General features: G+C 35.6%; 2 protein-coding genes, 1 long non-coding RNA gene and 1 pseudogene across 3 annotated transcripts; 3 read left to right on the top strand and 1 right to left on the bottom strand.

The window, feature by feature from the left end:
• Window positions 1–309: 309 nt before the first annotated feature.
• Window positions 310–3,836, bottom strand: LOC121261677 (annotated as a pseudogene).
• An 880-nt stretch (window positions 3,837–4,716) lies between these two features.
• Window positions 4,717–6,469, top strand: LOC121261675 (non-functional pseudokinase ZED1-like). Its single transcript, XM_041164152.1, has 2 exons — window positions 4,717–4,735; window positions 5,308–6,469. Exon 2 carries the CDS (start codon window positions 5,332–5,334, stop codon window positions 6,316–6,318), a length of 987 nt encoding a protein of 328 aa, XP_041020086.1. The 5' UTR covers window positions 4,717–4,735; window positions 5,308–5,331; the 3' UTR covers window positions 6,319–6,469.
• A 6,219-nt stretch (window positions 6,470–12,688) lies between these two features.
• Window positions 12,689–13,441, top strand: LOC121261676. Its single transcript, XR_005939944.1, has 2 exons — window positions 12,689–12,954; window positions 13,166–13,441. It is a non-coding gene; the product is annotated as an uncharacterized LOC121261676 (long non-coding RNA).
• Window positions 13,442–14,569: 1,128 nt separating this feature from the next.
• Window positions 14,570–16,349, top strand: LOC121261674 (non-functional pseudokinase ZED1-like). The gene is made up of 2 exons (XM_041164151.1): window positions 14,570–14,867; window positions 15,043–16,349. Exon 2 carries the CDS (start codon window positions 15,067–15,069, stop codon window positions 16,081–16,083), a length of 1,017 nt encoding a protein of 338 aa, XP_041020085.1. The 5' UTR covers window positions 14,570–14,867; window positions 15,043–15,066; the 3' UTR covers window positions 16,084–16,349.
• The last annotated feature ends 1,750 nt before the right edge of the window (window positions 16,350–18,099 follow it).

The following is an 18,099-nucleotide window of genomic DNA, read 5'->3' as shown; positions in this document are numbered from 1 at the left end:
AAAGGAACCGACTTCCAGTGGAGAAACCAATAAACATTACCTGAAATCAGAAAATAAATTCAGTCCGAACAAAACTAAAGTGGAGCAAAACCCAAAAGAGCAACTCAATCAAACAGGGCAGAGCATACGATTCAGCAAGAGAAGCAACATGTTGAGTTTCATTTGAACTCTTCTTTGATTTTTGCTTTGATTTCTTCTCTCGTTTCTTACTCCTGCCAAGCAGTCACATAGGGATTTTGGTACGAAAATAATAAACCAGGGAATTAGAGTAACAATTTTATTTCTTTGTAAAATAAAGTGTGTTAGAAACTACTCGTCGTGTGAGCCAATACCCCAACAAGATTTCAGTTTCCAGTTAATGTGCTTCAAATCTTTTTCTGACGGGAACTTGTACCTCCTTACCCGTATACATAGCCACGAGAAGAGTAGACCAGTAAGCATAACGGAAACAACCACATTTCCCCATCTAATATTGAATTGGACAATGCTACTATGCCCCTTAATTTATACCACTCACTTTGCAGAGGCAAAATGAGTGGTATAAATTAGGGGGCATAGTAGCATTTTCCTATTGAATTACATCCATTAGTTTAGAATTACATATCCCTTGCACAGAATCTTATCTTCCCATGCCCTCGAGCAGGCAACCAGCAAAGTATGTTCAAGAAATCATCCCAGTCATATTCAGATTGCAAGAAGTAAACAAACTTTTACCCAAGTATCTAGTGCATTTAGTGATTCAATGAGCTCTAAAATGGTATGTGCAGAACTCTGGCGAGAGAGAATGTTCCTTAGGTATCTGCAAAGAAGCATGCAAGTTGAAGAAGACTGAATCATTATTGTAGGCAATATATGTGAATTTCCTTTCCTGGCCAACAACTAGAGATTTAACCCCCAGATCCCTCCCTTCCACACACAGTAGATTTGTTTGGCAAACAAATACAACCATGGTTCTCCTACCAAATACAAAAGAAGTAATGCAAAAACATTAGTCATAATATTAAGGCAAGACCAACGTAGGTTTAGACCTCTCAAAGTCAACAACTTGGTGCACCTCATTTGAACTACGCAAAGCAGCCAATGCCAGCTGCATCATATAAATAATAAACACTGTCAGTATTCTAACTAAAAAACAGATTACAAGATCAACCTGAAACCTAGCCCAGCAGAGTATAGGAGAGTCAACCAAGGTAATTAAAGACAGAGGGGGGAGGGGATCTGAATTTAGTGGGATGTTAATTAGCGAGGGGAACCAAAGGTGTGAGAGATGCTCAACAAAATAAGTAACCTGAAAGGATTAAAGTTATCACGGATTTTTTACAGATTCGTAAAGTTCTATAAATCATGTTATTGGTACCTGCCCGGGAGGGAATAGAAGAGGTGCATCAGTAAGCATGATTTTGTCAACTTCCATCCTTGCAGTTTCATGTAATGCCTACGAAACATTAAAGCAGCAGAGCTGCAGATGGATAAATTGATGCAGGAAAAGGTAGTTGAACCTCCATGTGAACAAATCTAAGTGAATCATAACCATTATCAACAGGAACTATAGTGCCAAATAACATCTGCTAGGAATCATAATCATGTACTACGATGTGGCACGTGCACAACTAGCTATCTTAAAGACATTAAAATTACTCGTCATCTTTATGAAGATTTTTTTCCAAGTTTCAGTTTGAGCATAAATGCCATAGGACTCATATGATCAAGAGTACAAGGATCAGAGAGCAACCAAGATGGATAGACAGTTATAAAGATTAAATAGCATATAAGCAATTCACCTTCAGCATATGAGGTTGGTCAGAGTCTGAAGGGCCCTACCTTAGAGAGTTTCCCAGACATTAAAAAAGAAAACAAAAAAAAAGAAAAGAAAAGAAAAGAAAAAGAAAAAGAAAAGATAGATAAATAAATGTAATATCACAGTGAGAACAGAAACCAGAAACAAAAATAAGGAACTGTGACAACAATAAAAGCTAAAATTTTATTAAACAAACACACGCACACCCACAAATGAGCTTTCTTGTACAATCACCAAAACAATAAATCAGCATTATGAATGGATTAATTAACTTACCTCCATGTCATTGACAAAACCATCAATTGAGCGATACGGCGCATACACAATAAGATCAAATTCTAAACTCTGGAGAAATTAAGGATTAAGATCAAGGTCTAAACTTCTGCAAAGGAAACGACGCATGTGCGTCAGCCAAAGAAAAGGAAAAACAATAAAGAATAAACACTAATATGCACGGCACATTCATGCCTGATAAACTATCATCTCATTATTGAGAATCAATTGATGATCCTACGAGAACCCCTTACCTAGCTCGGCTGAAGCATGATTTTCTTCTATCTTACAAGTTGCATAAATGCATGTTAACCTGTGCATGAAAAAGTAACTTCATAAATTTTTGTCACAATTGAGAGCTATCCACAAACAATTTACCAAGCCAAGCAATTCTAGAGTGCACAATTTCCAACCATGTGCAAATTTCTTTTTATAATTGATCACGATTACAGCCATACTTTGAAGCGATGCGTCTTCAAGGACATCATGTGGCCAACAAAAAGCTACAATGAACATCGAAAATAATCTTACATGATGTTTTTGGGATGATGTTCCGCAACTGACCATTGAAGATAAAATCTTTGGAAATATATAAGAGCAGTTGCATGCAAAACATTAGCAGATCCCAGAAATTTGATAAGCCCGTCATTACCTATATTTTCGCACTGATTTTGTGGGGGAGAAAAAAGAAACAATACCTGAATTTTATGAGGAAAGTGGAAGTTGTTACAAACTTCTTGAAGTTTATTCTCATAGAACACTCTCATATATTGCTCTTCCTCAATATTAAGGGGTTTCAAACGAGAATGCTTGTCAGCTAACATGAAAAGAATGGAACCATCGAAAAGATAGGTTAGAAATATAAATGGAAAACACACACACACACACGCACACACATCAGTCAGACACTCAATTCAACGAGCACATGACAAAAAATGTGATTCTTAAAATGAGTGTTTACCAGTATCTTTCGAGTTAATTGGAGGTGTGGGATATGACAAAGACCCATCGATATCTACTTCCATAAGCGTTGCCCCATGCTTTAATACAAATTAATAAATCAATCAGAAACAACAGAATAATTTATCTTAATGCAACAATCATGAGCCCCAAATTCGGAAGGAAAAAAATTGGGGCAGTTTTTGCACGATACCTTCTCTAGTGCTTGTATTGCTCTTTGATTAGCAGCTTAGGATTTTTGAACCTATGTCATAGACCAAAACAGAAGCAATATAAAAAAAATACACGCTTTAAAAGGGGAAAAAACTAAAACTTACAAACCTACTCACATTGGTTTACACACATAAAAACACACACAAGGTTTTATTTTCTTGCCAATGGATTGATTTCTTTCTCTCCGGTAGATCGAACAGAGTTGTAAGGCAAGCAAATTCCTCACTCAAATAATCTTAACAGGAGTGTTTTAACATAAAAATAACTCTACGCGTCTAAAGTAATATTTTCCGTCTCAATTTGTTTAAATGATTTTCTTTTCCTACAGTTTCTCGGCAACCGAACGGGAAACAAATGGTGGTAATGGTAGCAAGGCACTAGTAAGAAAGGAACGTACCAACTCTTGAGGAGTGAAGATCCACTTGACGCGATGAGTCGAGGTCTGGAAATTTGCCATAGCGACTTGGAAAATCTAACTCAGATGCTTTGAGAAATTATAAATCATGACATGTTATTTTTATCAAAATTTGTTAATTCATTTTGAACCGATTGATTACTGAAGAAACTTTTCAGCATCAGAGATTTTTCCAGGAACTGCTTTACTTTTTCACACGCCTCGTGCTTTTTTTTTTTTTTTTTTTTTTTTTTCCGCCGTATTTTAAGCCAAGTGAAATGGAAAGAATTATTCGGGAAAGAATTAATTTTTAGAGAATAGAAATTTAATGTTCTTTTATAACTATTGTATAATTTAATAATTTGTTATAATTTTATATTTGTTTTATAAGTACTTTGTTGAGTAATCTTCTTTATTTATAAATATCCAAAATAAATTTTACGAGTTGTATCTATAAATAATTTGGCATCAAACTCCAAAATTCCAAATATTGATTCGGACATTGGCAATACATTGAGCCCGGTTGGGTTTATTTGTCTCTTGGAAACCGACCAAGATACAGGAGATATTAGACGAGATATTTTAGATAAAAATTAAATAAAATATAATTAAAGTATAATTTATTATTATTATTATTTTAAAATTTAAAAAAATTTAATTATTTATTATATTTTATATAAAAATTATAATAATAAAATAAAATGAGATAATTTCAATACGCCACGACGAAAGAGCATGTCAAGTCATAACCCTACCAATGGATACTGGGGCGTATAAGAGAAATGGGACCGACCAAGAAAAATTCACCACCAAAGAATACTATAAAAAAAACAAGTATTTTGATAGAAAATAACGCATCTTTAATTTATATTATTTTATTAAATAGATGTCTTATATGTCAATCCTTACATGTCAATATTAATACGCGGTTTGGTGTGAATACTCATTTGCAAGAAAACTTTTCTAACAAATAATAAGTGAGGGTGAAGTTGGTCCACAAATTTTGATCTCTTTGCAGACTTGCTATGCTTTGGTTTGGTGAGGACCATAAGCAGGTGAGGTAGGTGTAGTCGGTCGAAGTTGAAGAGAATATTCAGGTAATTGCAATGAAATTTCCCAGTTTCCTGCTTGAATGGCCATCATTTGGTTAGTATTAAATATGATAATAAAACTCGAAAATTGCCTAGTGCTTTAATTCGCCATTATTGTTTAAGTTTGTTCTGCTTCACCGGTTCTAGCTACAGCTATCTCCAATATCTCTGTCTCTGGATCCATATGTAAAATATATATATATATATATATATATTCTCTCTTCTCCCCTGAGTTAGTTTTAGTAGTATTGGATGTTCTGATTTATTTCTAGATTACTTGTAATATCTTTGAATATGAGGTAGTTGTCAATAAGATCTGTACAGAATTCCTCAAATAATATGCAAATCATGAGATACGAGAACGATTAGCCTGATCTATCAATAAAAGCCCTGTAATTTCATGAAGTACAAGTTAATATGTTTCAAGTTCTTGTGAGTCATGATCATGCTTTACATGGTTGCAGATTACTGGTTCCAAACTCTAAATTGTGCAATATCTTCATTTAAAGCCAGATTCTCCATATTTTTATCTCACCATGATATGTGTGTATATTGATCTTGTCTATCTGTATTCTAAGTGTTTAATTGGTAGACAAAGCAAGATGAATGCATGTTTGAAGCTGAAGAGAAAAGACAGAGACGAGACGCCATTTATGAAGAATGGAAGACTGTTATTAGAGGAACGTATCGCCCTGTTCAATGGGAAATGCAATCCTATCCGTTTCTTTTCGGCCAAGGAGCTCAGCACAGCAACAAACAACTATGACGAAAGTCAACTTTTTCTGCATGATGGTAGTTTTGAATTTTACAAGGGTTGTCTGGAAGGCCGCTTAGTTTCAGTTAAAAAATTTGATGACCGTCGACACAGGCCTTTAGTTACTAGATATGAGGACATTTTTAAAGACGTTGTAATTGGATCAAAAATGAGTATTCACAAAAATGTTCTAAAGCTCCTAGGATGCTGCCTAGAAACCCAATGGCCGGCTCTAGTGTATGAATATGTAGGGCACAAGAATCTCAAAGCGTGCATTCGTTATCGAATCGAGCCTTATCAACCGATACCATGGATGGGTAGGCTAAGGATTGCAATGGGAATAGCAAATGCAGTTGCATATCTCCATACTGCATTATCCATGCCCTTTGTACACAGGGATATTCAGTTGTCCCACATCATGCTGGATGAGAATAATGTTCCCAAGTTGATTGATTTCTCGCTTTCTTTACCTATTCCTGAAGGTCAATTGCATGCAACCGATGGTGTTGTACGCTCGAGAATTGGTTTTGTTGCACCTGACTATTTTCTTACAAGCAACTTTACTCAGAAGGATGATGTGTATTCTTTTGGTAAAATTCTACTTGTGCTTTTGTACAATGAAGCCCATATACTATTCTTCGAGAAGGCCGAATATGATGAACAGCGGTTGATTGAAATTGTAGATCCGGAATTGTTGAAAGAAAGTGTTGATCAGCAGCAGTTTCTAACTTTTGGAAAACTTGCCCTGAGTTGCATCTCAAACAAACGAGAAGATAGACCAACAATCACTGATGTGGCTAAACAACTCAGGCAGATTTATGATCAGTGTCTTTGATCACCACCTTAGATTAGCGAGGTTACAGATTGATTAATATGTATATTCAGCGTCTTCTATGCTCTATAATACATGCATCATTTGAAGGCACAAATCTGTCATCAAGAATGTACTCAATTGAATAAAAAGGCATACATGCAGCCATGTTACTCATTATATATGCAGAAGGCAAAGCTGGGTGTCGATTCCCCATTATTGCAGCTAAAAAAGATCTATCCTTCCATTGTAAAGAAAGCAAAAAGGCATGTGGGACAAATCCAAGATTTCAAGTTGTCCACGGGAGTCCCAAATGATGAAGATAAAGGACTATTCGTGCTCCCACCTAGTTCATCCTTTGAAATCAAAACTCAGATTTGTAAATCCATGCGGGAAGATAATCCATCAATGAATTATGGCTGAGATTTGACGCTACAAGGTTTGCACAATCAACCATAGACTTCAGCAAGCTTCTGGAGGTTTCTTTCATATAGAACTTGGAACTTGGCCAGTAAATCCATTGCCCAAAAGGTCTAAAATCTCATGGAAACTTTGGGACTGGCGATGTAAAGGTATGAAGGAAAATGAGATACAATGAATTCGGTTTGGCATGCTATTAAATTATGGATCCGAAGAATTATGCAGTTGACTAACAAAAATTGGGAAACTCCATACTACCGACATGGTTATTTTAGAGAGGTTGGATATCCCGGCTCTTTTACCTAAATCCAAGAAGCTATCAATGGTGAAATGGCTTCGACCACAGCAGAATTTGGTGAAACTTAATATGGATGGTAGTAGTTTGGATAACTCAGGATCGACTGAAGCTGGGGGTGTTATTTGTGATGATGGTGGAAAATTTCGAACGGCTTTTGCAGTATGCTTAGGCCATGGTTCTAATAATTTTGCTGAAATGAAAAGTTTGTTGAAAGGTGTTAGAAGGTTCTATCAACTTGGGTTTCATCAAGTTCACATTGAGACAGACTCTCAAATTCTTGTTAGATGGCTTACTAGGGGAGAATGTAACATTTGGCATCTTAAGGATTTTTGGGAAGAGCTTCAGACCTGTCTAAAAGGCATGGTTTATAGAGTGAGTCATGTGTTTCGTGAAGGAAATGTTGTGGCTGATTTCTTAGCTAAGCAGGGAGCTGAGGGTGTTAACACGGACTGGATTGAAGACAGAGATCATTTGCCCAGTAAGTTGAGGGGTCTTCTTCGCATGAACAAAATGGGTATTCCTTATTTGCGAATTTTGTAGTGAGGTTTTGTTATATTGCACCTGTTTTCCTCTTTCTTTTTATTCTTATCAGTGTTAGTTGACTTTTATCTGTAGGATTGTATTTTCCTTTTAGTTTTCTAAGGTGTGTTTTGTTGTTGATTAACCTGTAACCTTTAGATAGTTGTCTGTTGTTGCGTTATTTTAGGTCTTTTAGATGCTTGAGTTTTGATCCTTTATGATTATTTATACCCCCTAGATATTTGCTTGTAACCACAGTTTTCTTCCGTCACAAGTGAGGGCTATCAATAAACTTAGGGTACCATCTTCTTCTTTAAAAAAAAAAAAAAAAAAGTCTAAAATCACAAGATTTTTCATTTCACTAATATGGTCTGAAACCTCCCAAAAAAATGAGTTCTTGCACAGATTAAAATAGTTACATAAGATAACACCGACATGTTGGTAATTTGTGAGTGAAATTTGTTGAAATTTGTTGGCAGTATTTGAGTTTGATGGTTAACATGTCATAAGTGCATGTTTTCTGCTCTGTTGTTTTAGGTGAATATGCATGTGAACTTTGGTCCCACTGTTTCCAGCTAGGCTGCTGGTTTTGTTTGTTTACTTTTACTGGTTGAATTAGGTTGCTGGTTTTCTTTGAGATATATGTGTAGCTGTTTTTGTTTGGACATTTTGGGTAGTAACTATATGCTCGTGTATATTTTGTGATAATATGTGAGCAGCAACCATGTTGGCAGTAACTATATGCTACTGTTATATATGGGTAAAATGTGTTTTGTGATAATTTTGGGTGGATTGTGAAAATAAAAATGATTGTTGGAGATTATCAAAATGAAAATAAAAAAAGTATTTAAATCAATAAAAAAAATTGCATTAAAAATGATAATAATAATAATAATATTTTATCATTATAAAAAATGAGTTCAAGTTTTGAGTAATTAGCTAAAAATTAAAAAGTGATGTATTAGCTAAATTTTATCTTTTGGATAGCTAATCCAATGCTAGTGATCTAACATGTTTTTTTTTTTTTTTTTTTTTTTGAGAAAATCTTCTCATTAGCCTGTTTACAAATTCCACACCAAACTGGATTCATCAATTAAATATAAAAACACAAAAGCCGGCTCAAGATTCTTTATTTTTTTGCCTTTGCGTGTAGTTTGCGTAGAAAATTTGATGGAAAACACAAAGTGAGAATCAAACCAACCAATTTAGAGAGAGAGAGAGAGAGGATTTGGTGAGAGAGAGAGCTTGATGAGAGAGAACTCGATGATAGAGAGGGGGTTCGGTGAGAGAGAACTTGAGGAGAGAGAGTCTGATGAGAGAGGGGGGTTGGATGAGAGAAAGCTTGAAGATAGAAAGGTCGGTGCGAGAGAGATGGGGTTCGGTAAAAGAGATTGAGGAGAGAGATGAAATCTGAGATGTGGATGGGTCTGACACATAACAAAATAAATGAGGAGTGCTACAGAGCAGCTACTGTAGCTGTGCACACATTGCACACATTAAGTGGCTGCTTCTCATCTTTTTATTTAATTTTTTTTTGTGCAAAACGCACTAGACGGCTTCTACCCCTCTCTCTCTCCATTGTCTCTCTCATCGTCTCTCTCTCTCCTCGACTCTCTCTCTCATCAGATCTCTCTCTCATCGTCTCTCTCTCTCCTCGACCCTCTCTCATCAAATCTCTCTCATCTCCGCTCTCTCGTCGTCACTCTCTCTCTCTCATCTCTATCTCTCTCTCATCATCTCTCTCTTGTCGTCACTCTCTCTTTCATCTCGATCTCTCTCTCTCTAATTTCAAATTTAAGAGATGTGTGTTTTAGATGATATCATGTAGGGTGAGCAAAAATGGTTGCTTACAATAGTGATCGCTCCCAATATTTTTCCAAAATGAATAAAACATTCTCTTTTAATCATCTAACAAGAGTGTTTTAACATAAGGAAAATGATAGGGTTACTACTCATTTTATATTTAATTTTTTTTTTTTTATTTTACTTAATGGTTAAACAAATGACTACTAGTAAAATTATATATATATATATATATATATTTTTGACTAAAGATGTTAAAAAATTACTTAAAAAAAATGATAAAAAAATAAAAAAATTTGAAATGAATTATGAGTAGTAAACTACCCTTAACATAAAGATAGCTGTACGCGTCTAAAATGCTATTTTCCGTCTCGATATGATTAAATGATTTTCTTTTTCTACAGTCTCTCGGCAACCGAACGGGAAACAAATGGTGGTAATGGTAGCAATGGAGAAGTAACAAAGTAACGTACCAGCTCTTGAGGAGTGAAGATCCACTTGGCGCGATGAGTGGAGGTCTGGAAATATGCCATGGCGACTCGGAAACCCTAACTCATGCTTTGAGAAAATTATAAATCATGACCACTTTTTGGTATCAAAATTTTTTAATTCATTATGAACCATTTTTTTTGTACCGATGAACCAATTGATTACTGAAGAAACTTTTCAGCTTCAGAGATTTTTCCTGGGACTGCTTTTACTTTTTCATGCTCCTCTTGTCATTATGCTTATTATTTAAACTTGTTGAAGAGATGAAATATAACTAATGTATATACTTTTTTATCAGATGTTGAATCGATCAGTAGAAGAAAAATTAGGCCAAAAATTAGGATACATTATGGGAAAATAAAACTTCTATTGAAGAGAAGCAAACGAAAGACTTTCATAAAAATCTTCGTAGAATTCATGACTTTATCTGATCTAAAATAATATCAATTATTTCAAAGTTTCTATTTTTAGAATGGAATATTTACGGAAATCTAATGAATATGATCAAACCTTATTACATTGTATTCACATAAGATTCCTCTTTCTTCTTCCTCCACCTAAGCTGAGCAGGAAATGCCTAAAGCCAATCCCAGGAAACGGTGAAGCTTCATAAGATTTTTATATCCAAGTTTAGATAGTCCACATCTTTATAGATATGTCTATTTCACCCAACCTCTCTCTGAAACAACGCTCATATCGCTAGGCCTTTCATACGGGTCAGAACTTTATCTGACAAAGAATTTTGCTACCTTAGGACTATTATAGTTACGATCGTCGTTCAATGGGGCTTCAGTTGTCGGCTCCCCTGCTATTAGGTCACCAACACTTTGACCTTCAGACACCAGGAAGCTATCAAACCCATACATGGTTTTACGACTTTGTGGAGACTTGTTTTTGTCTTCTTTTCTCAACAGATATACTTCATTATTAAAAGCAAAAGTTCAGTACAGGAATAAGTAAGCTATCCAAATACAATATCATACTAATCATATACTTATTGGAGGAGAGTCCTTTCCACTATGGAACTCTAATAGACAAGATGGGATTTTAATAAGAGGGATTTTTCCAAACTCATTGTTGGAATGTGCCCATTGCGTAATGGAATGCGTACATTGGTGTATCTTTACTACTCTCCATTCTTCAAAATTGCTCGTCTTTTGAGGATGTGTGATACTTTTGATGGCATTTGAGAAGTCGCCTTCTATGATATTTTTTTTTATTTATATTTATTTATTTTTTATCTCTTATGAATGTGCTTCTTGGACTCTAATGTAAGCTAACATTGCCTCCCATTGATTGGGATCAGTATTCCATATAAATCTGGTTATCATGAATTGTATAGATCCACTACTGGATCTTCAAATTGCAGCTGAAGTGCTGCTGCCTTCCTTTCTGACTGCTACATCAAAAGTAATAGAGAAAGTATCTTCTGATTCAGGTGGGATCCACATGGGGGTAGATTCTGCTGATTTACATTCTCATGCTTTGCAATGCTCTTTGTAAGTGACAACGGACTTTTTGACAAACTGATTTATTATTAGACTGTTATTGTTGTGGATTACTTGGTTCCCAATGAACCAGATGCTGTCCATTGCCAATATTGCAAAAATTTAAATTTTTTATGTTTCACAGTCTGAGATATCAGATGACAAGTTGGATTCATAATTATATTAATCCTGTTTTTGATGCCTTGTTGCAGAAAGATAGAGGTGTCCAAAGGCCAAGGGGATTGTCTCTATAAGATTCTTGAAAAAAGACAATTTAGAAAGAGGTGCTCAATGTTTTCTAGTTCCAACTGGCAAAGAGTGCAAATATTTTTATCATCTATGAGTGATATACATTTACTAAGTGAGGACTTAGTAGGCAGGATATCATTCAGTACTTTCCAGAGAAATAACTTGAGACTATCTTGCATTTTCAAGGACCATAGCTTTTTCCAAACAGGGGAAGGATGGTTAGCATTATTAGCATTTGATTGCAGAGTGATTGCAGCATAAGCTGACTTGACTGAGAATTTGCCCGGGGAATGGTGTTTCCATCTTGGAATGTGTTGCTGGTTATGAAACTAATATTGTGTAAGGTGGAATTTTTGGATTTCTGAAATAGAATTGTGGGAGAAGAGAGCATGGAGAAGAATTGTGTTCCATCTCCTAGGTTCTTTTAAAATAAGTTTTGCAACTCTCGGCTGAGGATCTTGCATTATACTAGGAGACTGTGGTGTTGGAACTAAAGGGTTTAAAGTAGGAATCCATGGATCAGACCATGCTTTAGTAGCCACCCCATTGTTTACTTGAAATTATGAAATCTTTTTGTTTGATCAAGCCTTTCTAGAATCTGGAGTCGGTTTGTTTTGCTGTGATAGCTTGCCAATTAGAGTTGTTCAAATATTTTTCGGTCAAAGTTTCTTTCCAGATGCTTTTTTCACCACAGATCAGGTGCCAGACCAGCTTGCTCAAAAGAGCTTTATTAAAGTTGGCAGTTAATCTGATTCCTAAACCACCTATTGATTTAGCCTTATAGATTAAAGTCCAAGATTTTGGAGTGTAGTTGTGGTCACTAACCTCGCTGACCTCGCTGGGCATGCGCATGCTGGGCTGCACGCGACCACTAACCTCGCTGGGCCTCCTATGCGTGTCTCGGCATGGGCCATGGTGCGCATGTGGGCCTGTCAGGAGGCTGTCCTGGCCATGTCAATGACATGGCCAGGACATGGGCAGCTTGGCCATAGGCCACTTTTCTTAGGGTTTTGACATGTACTAGTACCTATGCCAACACATGTTCCGACAAAGAAGAATTAATAGCATAAATAATAAGTTGATCTAGCAAACTCCATTTTGTGTATTTTGGGTTGTGGTTGCTGTCGATCATGGGAGAAGGCATAACAGAAGAGCCGTGCACATGACTGAATAGCTGGTTTCCTTTGAGAAAAGGAACCATTTGAACTTTCCACAGCAAATAATTGTCTATGGTAAGTTTAATGGTAACGAAATGGTTGGCAGTGTTGATGATAGATGTGTTGACAATGAGGGATGGGTTATGGGTTGAATTTTCGGACGAAATGGACGAGTCCATTTTCTGTAAAGGACAACGTGAGTCTTACTGGGCTCTGGATACCATGTTGAAATGAAAACGTAAGTGATAGACAAGGTGTTTGATGAAATGCCTCAAAGGGCCACTTTCATAATTCATATATTTCTTCTCTGCACAATCATGCCTTTTTTCAATGTTTATATAGATGATTTTCACAACAGAATACTCTCCACATATATGACACGTTTTTCATAGAATATAATTCTGTTTACAAGAATATTCTCATAACACCTCACTCTTTCCTTTCTGCAGAACTGTTCTAGAGTCTTCTGTAGGTGTACTGCCTAGTTCTCCTTTGATCGGCCTGCTGCAAGCTCCTTCTTCATTTGCTCTCAATTCTATGGCAGAGTGTCGACTATCCTTGACAATTATAAACAGCCCGAAGCATAAGACAAAACTACAGATTCACTCGCTACTATCTTTTTAATCTACGCAATTCATTCACCTTTGGGACGTCTAACTTATCATGTGGAAGTGTTGATTTTTCATCAGACAAGACCAACAAACTTCATGATCACTCTTCTCTCTCTTTTCACAGTGTCGATTGAAATTTTATTGCGGAAAGCTAATTGGCATCAAACTCCAATGATTGATTTCCATTGGAGAGATCCACGGACATTGACAATACATTGTGCCAACTTGGGTTTTATTCGTCTCTTGCACACGGACAAAATACAGAAGATCTAGTGGCAAAAATTGCCCGCATTTGCACGCCATGACGAAAGAGCATGTGAAGTCATTATTGGGGCACATAAGAGATCAAATGAGACCAGGGCGGCTCAATATAGCAATTAATACGAGACTTTAATTTAATTTAAAAATAATAATAATAATATTTAGATTTAAAATGATTAAATTTTATTAAAAATTGGACTTAATTTTTTTTAGATGCAAAACAACTATTATTGATTTGCTTAATAATATCTATAAACAGAAGGAGAATCTAATTTTTATGTAATTGGAATATTATCTCCTATTCACAATACTTCTTTTAATACTTAATTTTGAAAACAATTCAAGGCCATCAATATCAACTTACACATTATATCTTAGAAAATATTGGAGAGTAATATTACAGCATTATTTTGTCACTTTTATTCAAATCTCATCGTTGTTTGAAAATTTTATACATTTTGGGTAATATTTTTTTAGAAAAGTCTTCTTATAAGCAAGTTCGCGGCCAAACTGCACACCGATGCTGACATGTAAAGCATATATTTAATGAAATAGTGTAAATTGAGACAGAAATGATTTTCGTGAGACATAAGACCATCTTCTTTTCTCAAAATTTTTCTTCTTTTATTTTTATTTTTAATAAAAAAATCATGTCAGTATCGTTACGCGATTTAGTGCGTCAAACCTCTTGTATTTAACAAAACTATTTTTTTTTTTTTAGTCAAACTTCTACATTTACTAGTTTTTTAAATAAAATTTTATCATTTAAGGTATTTTCTCCATCTTTTATGCTAATCAATTTTTTTTTTAAATCTATTTTGAGAGTGATAATATATCTTTTTTATTACGAGGCCTACTCAAGGTGGGGTCTAGATTGCCTATCCATTGAGCCGTCAGCAGGGACCGACAGAGAAAAATTCACTACCAAAGAAGAAAAGTTACACTGAAGTTGGACCACAAATTTTGACCTGTTTGCACACTTGTTATGTTTTGGTTTAATTCTCAGGCAGGTGAGGTCCATAAGCAGGCAGGTGCATTGGATTTGGGTCAACATATTAAAAGGGCGAAGTTGAAGAGAATATCCAAGTAATTGCTATGAATCTTCGCAGTTTCCAGCTTGGTCATTATAATTTAAAGGTTTGGTTAGTATTAAATATGATAATAAAACTCGAAAATTGCCTAGTACTGCTTCGCCATTATCGTTTAAGTTTGTTATGCTTCAGCTTCACCGGTTCTAGCTACGGCTATCTCCATCTCTCTCATGTCTCTGGATTCGTAGGTAAGTTAATATGTTTCAAGTTCTTGTGAGTCATGCTTATTTTACATGGTTGCAAATTACTAGTTCCAAACTCTAAATTCTGCAATATCTTCATTTAAAGACAGATTAAGCATCTCCATATAATTTTTATCTCCCCATAATATGTGTGCAAATTCTTTCCCATCTGTATTCTAAGGCCGGGGTTTGGCGGACAAGCAAGATGAATGCATGTTTGAAGCTGAAGATCAGGAAAGACACAGAGGAGACGCCATTTATGAAGAATGGAAAAATGTTGTTAGAGGAGCGTATCGCCCTTTTCAATGGGAAATGCAATCCTATCCGTTTCTTCTCTGCCATGGAGCTCAGCATAGCAACAAAAAACTATGACCAGCGTCAGGTTTTTCTGCGTGCAGGTGGTTTTGAATATTACAAGGGTTGCCTGGAAGGCCGCTTAGTTTCAGTTAAAAAATTTGATGACGATCACTGGCCGTTTACTAGATATGAGGACATTTTTAAAGACGTTGTAATTGGATCAAATATGAGTATTCACAAAAATGTTCTAAAGCTCCTAGGATGCTGCCTAGAAACCCAATGGCCGACTCTAGTGTATGAATATGTAGGGCACAAGAGTCTCAAAGCGTGCATTTGTGATCGAGTCGAGCCTTATCAACCGATACCATGGAAGGGTAGGTTAAGGATTGCAATGGGAATAGCAAATGCAGTTGCATATCTCCATACTGCATTATCCATGCCCTTTGTACACAGGGATATTCAGTCGTCCCACATTATGTTGGATGAGAATAATGTTCCCAAGTTGATTGATTTCTCGCTCTCTTTACCTATTCCTGAAGGTCAATTGCATGCAACCGATAGTGTTGTACGCTCGAGAATTGGTTTTATTGCACCTGACTATTCTCTTACAGGCAACTTTACTCAGAAGGATGATGTGTATTATTTTGGTAGAATTCTACTTGTGCTTTTGGCAGGATGGATGTTGAATACAGAAAATACCAGGTACAATGAAGGCCATATACTACGCTGCGTGAAGGCCGAATATGAACATGAACGGTTAATTGAAATTGTAGATCCGGAATTGTTGGAAGAAAGTGTTGATCAGCAGCAGTTTCTAACTTTTGCAAACCTTGCCCTGAGTTGCCTCTCCAACAAACGCGAAGATAGACCAACAATCACTGATGTGGCTAAACAACTCAGGCGGATTTATGATCAGTGTCTCTGATCACCACCTTAGATTAGCTACCTTACAGATTGATTAATATGTATATTCAGGGTCTTCTATGCTGTATAGTACATGCAGCATTTGAAGGCACAAATCTGTCATCAAGAATGTACTCAGTTGAATAAAAAGGCATACATGCAGCCATGTTACTCTTTATATATATGCAGAGGGCAAAGCTGGGTATGGTGTTGACTCCCCATTATTGCAGCTAAAAAGACACAAAGATGTATGAGTGTGGGATCCTATTAATTTGGAGTTTTTAGTTACTTTGTTGTCCACATTGTTTATTGGTTGTGGGTAAGTGGTTTCTAAAGCGTATGAGTTTATTTCTTGGTTGGAGTAGTCTATTTGTAGTGTGATTATTGAGTGTAATCCGAGCAAATCAGTTTTATCCAAATTTCTTCCTCTGTTTTCGATGCCACTTTCATTCCTATTCTGTTTTCTGCTTCACTCTCTCAACCTCACAGTTGTAGAGAGAAAACCCTTTTAAAGTGTTGAAGTTATCCCATATTTTTTCAATCATAAAAGTGCAGTCATTTGTTAAGGAATTGAGTGTTTTGAGTTTTTCTTATTTCAAAACTTGTGGGGTATGTAATGCTTATGATTTCAATCATTCAAATGAATTTCTATTGATATTTCATCTGCTTTTGTATGCTTTTGTCGTCTTCAGCTGAATCCAGAATCTCCATCATCATCTGCCTCTGATGTAGATAACTTAAATAACCATGCAATGATTGAAAGTTGCAACCGAAGGATCAATGACTGCTAATTCAGGGCATGCTAGAAGATCAGTTTTCCATAAAATTGTGTGACATTTGGATGACATAATATTATTATTGTTAGATGAGATGAGAGGAGATGAGATGATTTTAGATGAGTTGAATAAAATATTGTTAGAATATTATTTTTTAATATTATTATTATTTTGAGATTTAAAAAAGTTGAATTGTTTATCATATTTTGTGTGGAAATTTGAGAAAGTTATAATGATAAGATGAAATGAAATGAGATGAAACCATCTCTTAATCCAAACAGGCCATTGGTCCTTAAATGAAAATTCTTGCAGGCTCAAGAAGTAAATTTTACTGCAATGAAAGGAAGCCTCGCAGTTGCTGAACTACTACTTGCAGAAACAGGCAACGAAGAGGGTATCTTTTCCATTAAAAGGGTCCTTGAATTCAGAAGAATTGAAGTACCAGATACCTAATCTAGTTTCCGGACCTGTGCAAGGGAATGAGAGAGATATATTGCCATTGCATATGATTTTCTGAGGAAAAACTGAAATAATATCGTGCTGCTGCATACAAATGAAGTCAACTCTCTCTCTCTCTCTCTCTCTCTCTCTCTCTCTCTTAGTGGGACTGTAATTCCTATTAATCGTTATTCTCTGCTGGTTTGTCACAAATAATCGTGGTTGTAATTGAGTACAGAGCTTTTGATAAAGGAAATGAGTGGAAAGAAAAGGTCTATGCACAGGAAAAACAATGAATTAGACAAGAACTTTACATGGTACTTGGGGAAGAAATTAAAGATGTATATATAAACATTTTCATTGTACCATTGATTATAGTGTTCCCAAGTTGAAGAAAGCAACAAGACTTCTGAGTTTTCCCATGAAAAGTCATGATTTTTTTTTTTTTTCTTTTAAGCGGGGGTGTGTATGTGCATACTTGCAAAATCCAAAGGCACTATCATCTTGTTTGGGTGTGCAGAAAATAAAAGGGAAAGTGGCTCCTATATTATGTGTACCTTTTTGTTATAAAATGAAAGGAAAAAAATTGTTGTACATGGCTTGATAATAAAATTAAAATAATTATTTATTAAGATTTTTTTTTTATTTTTTTATTTTTACAAGATTCTAAGAAAATGTCCCATTGCTAGTCACAAAGACGCTTGCTGGTGAATAAAAAATGGTGAATGCCATACAAAGCCCACCCTTGTTTTCACTAATGATTGTGGAATAGACAAGACTTTGAGGCTAAAAAAATATATATATATTTATTTTTGGTATCTAAT

Source organism: Juglans microcarpa x Juglans regia, chromosome 4D (genome assembly GCF_004785595.1).
Source record: "Juglans microcarpa x Juglans regia isolate MS1-56 chromosome 4D, Jm3101_v1.0, whole genome shotgun sequence".
Classification (NCBI taxonomy): domain Eukaryota; kingdom Viridiplantae; phylum Streptophyta; class Magnoliopsida; order Fagales; family Juglandaceae; genus Juglans; species Juglans microcarpa x Juglans regia.
The sequence above is the reverse complement of the archived record's forward strand: the minus strand, read 5'-3'. Positions and strand labels throughout refer to the sequence as shown.

Coding starts and splice junctions, on each gene's coding strand:
- LOC121261675 (XM_041164152.1), top strand. CDS start 5,332: ATGAATGCATGTTTGAAGCTGAAGAGAAAAGACAGAGACGAGACGCCA.
- LOC121261674 (XM_041164151.1), top strand. CDS start 15,067: ATGAATGCATGTTTGAAGCTGAAGATCAGGAAAGACACAGAGGAGACG.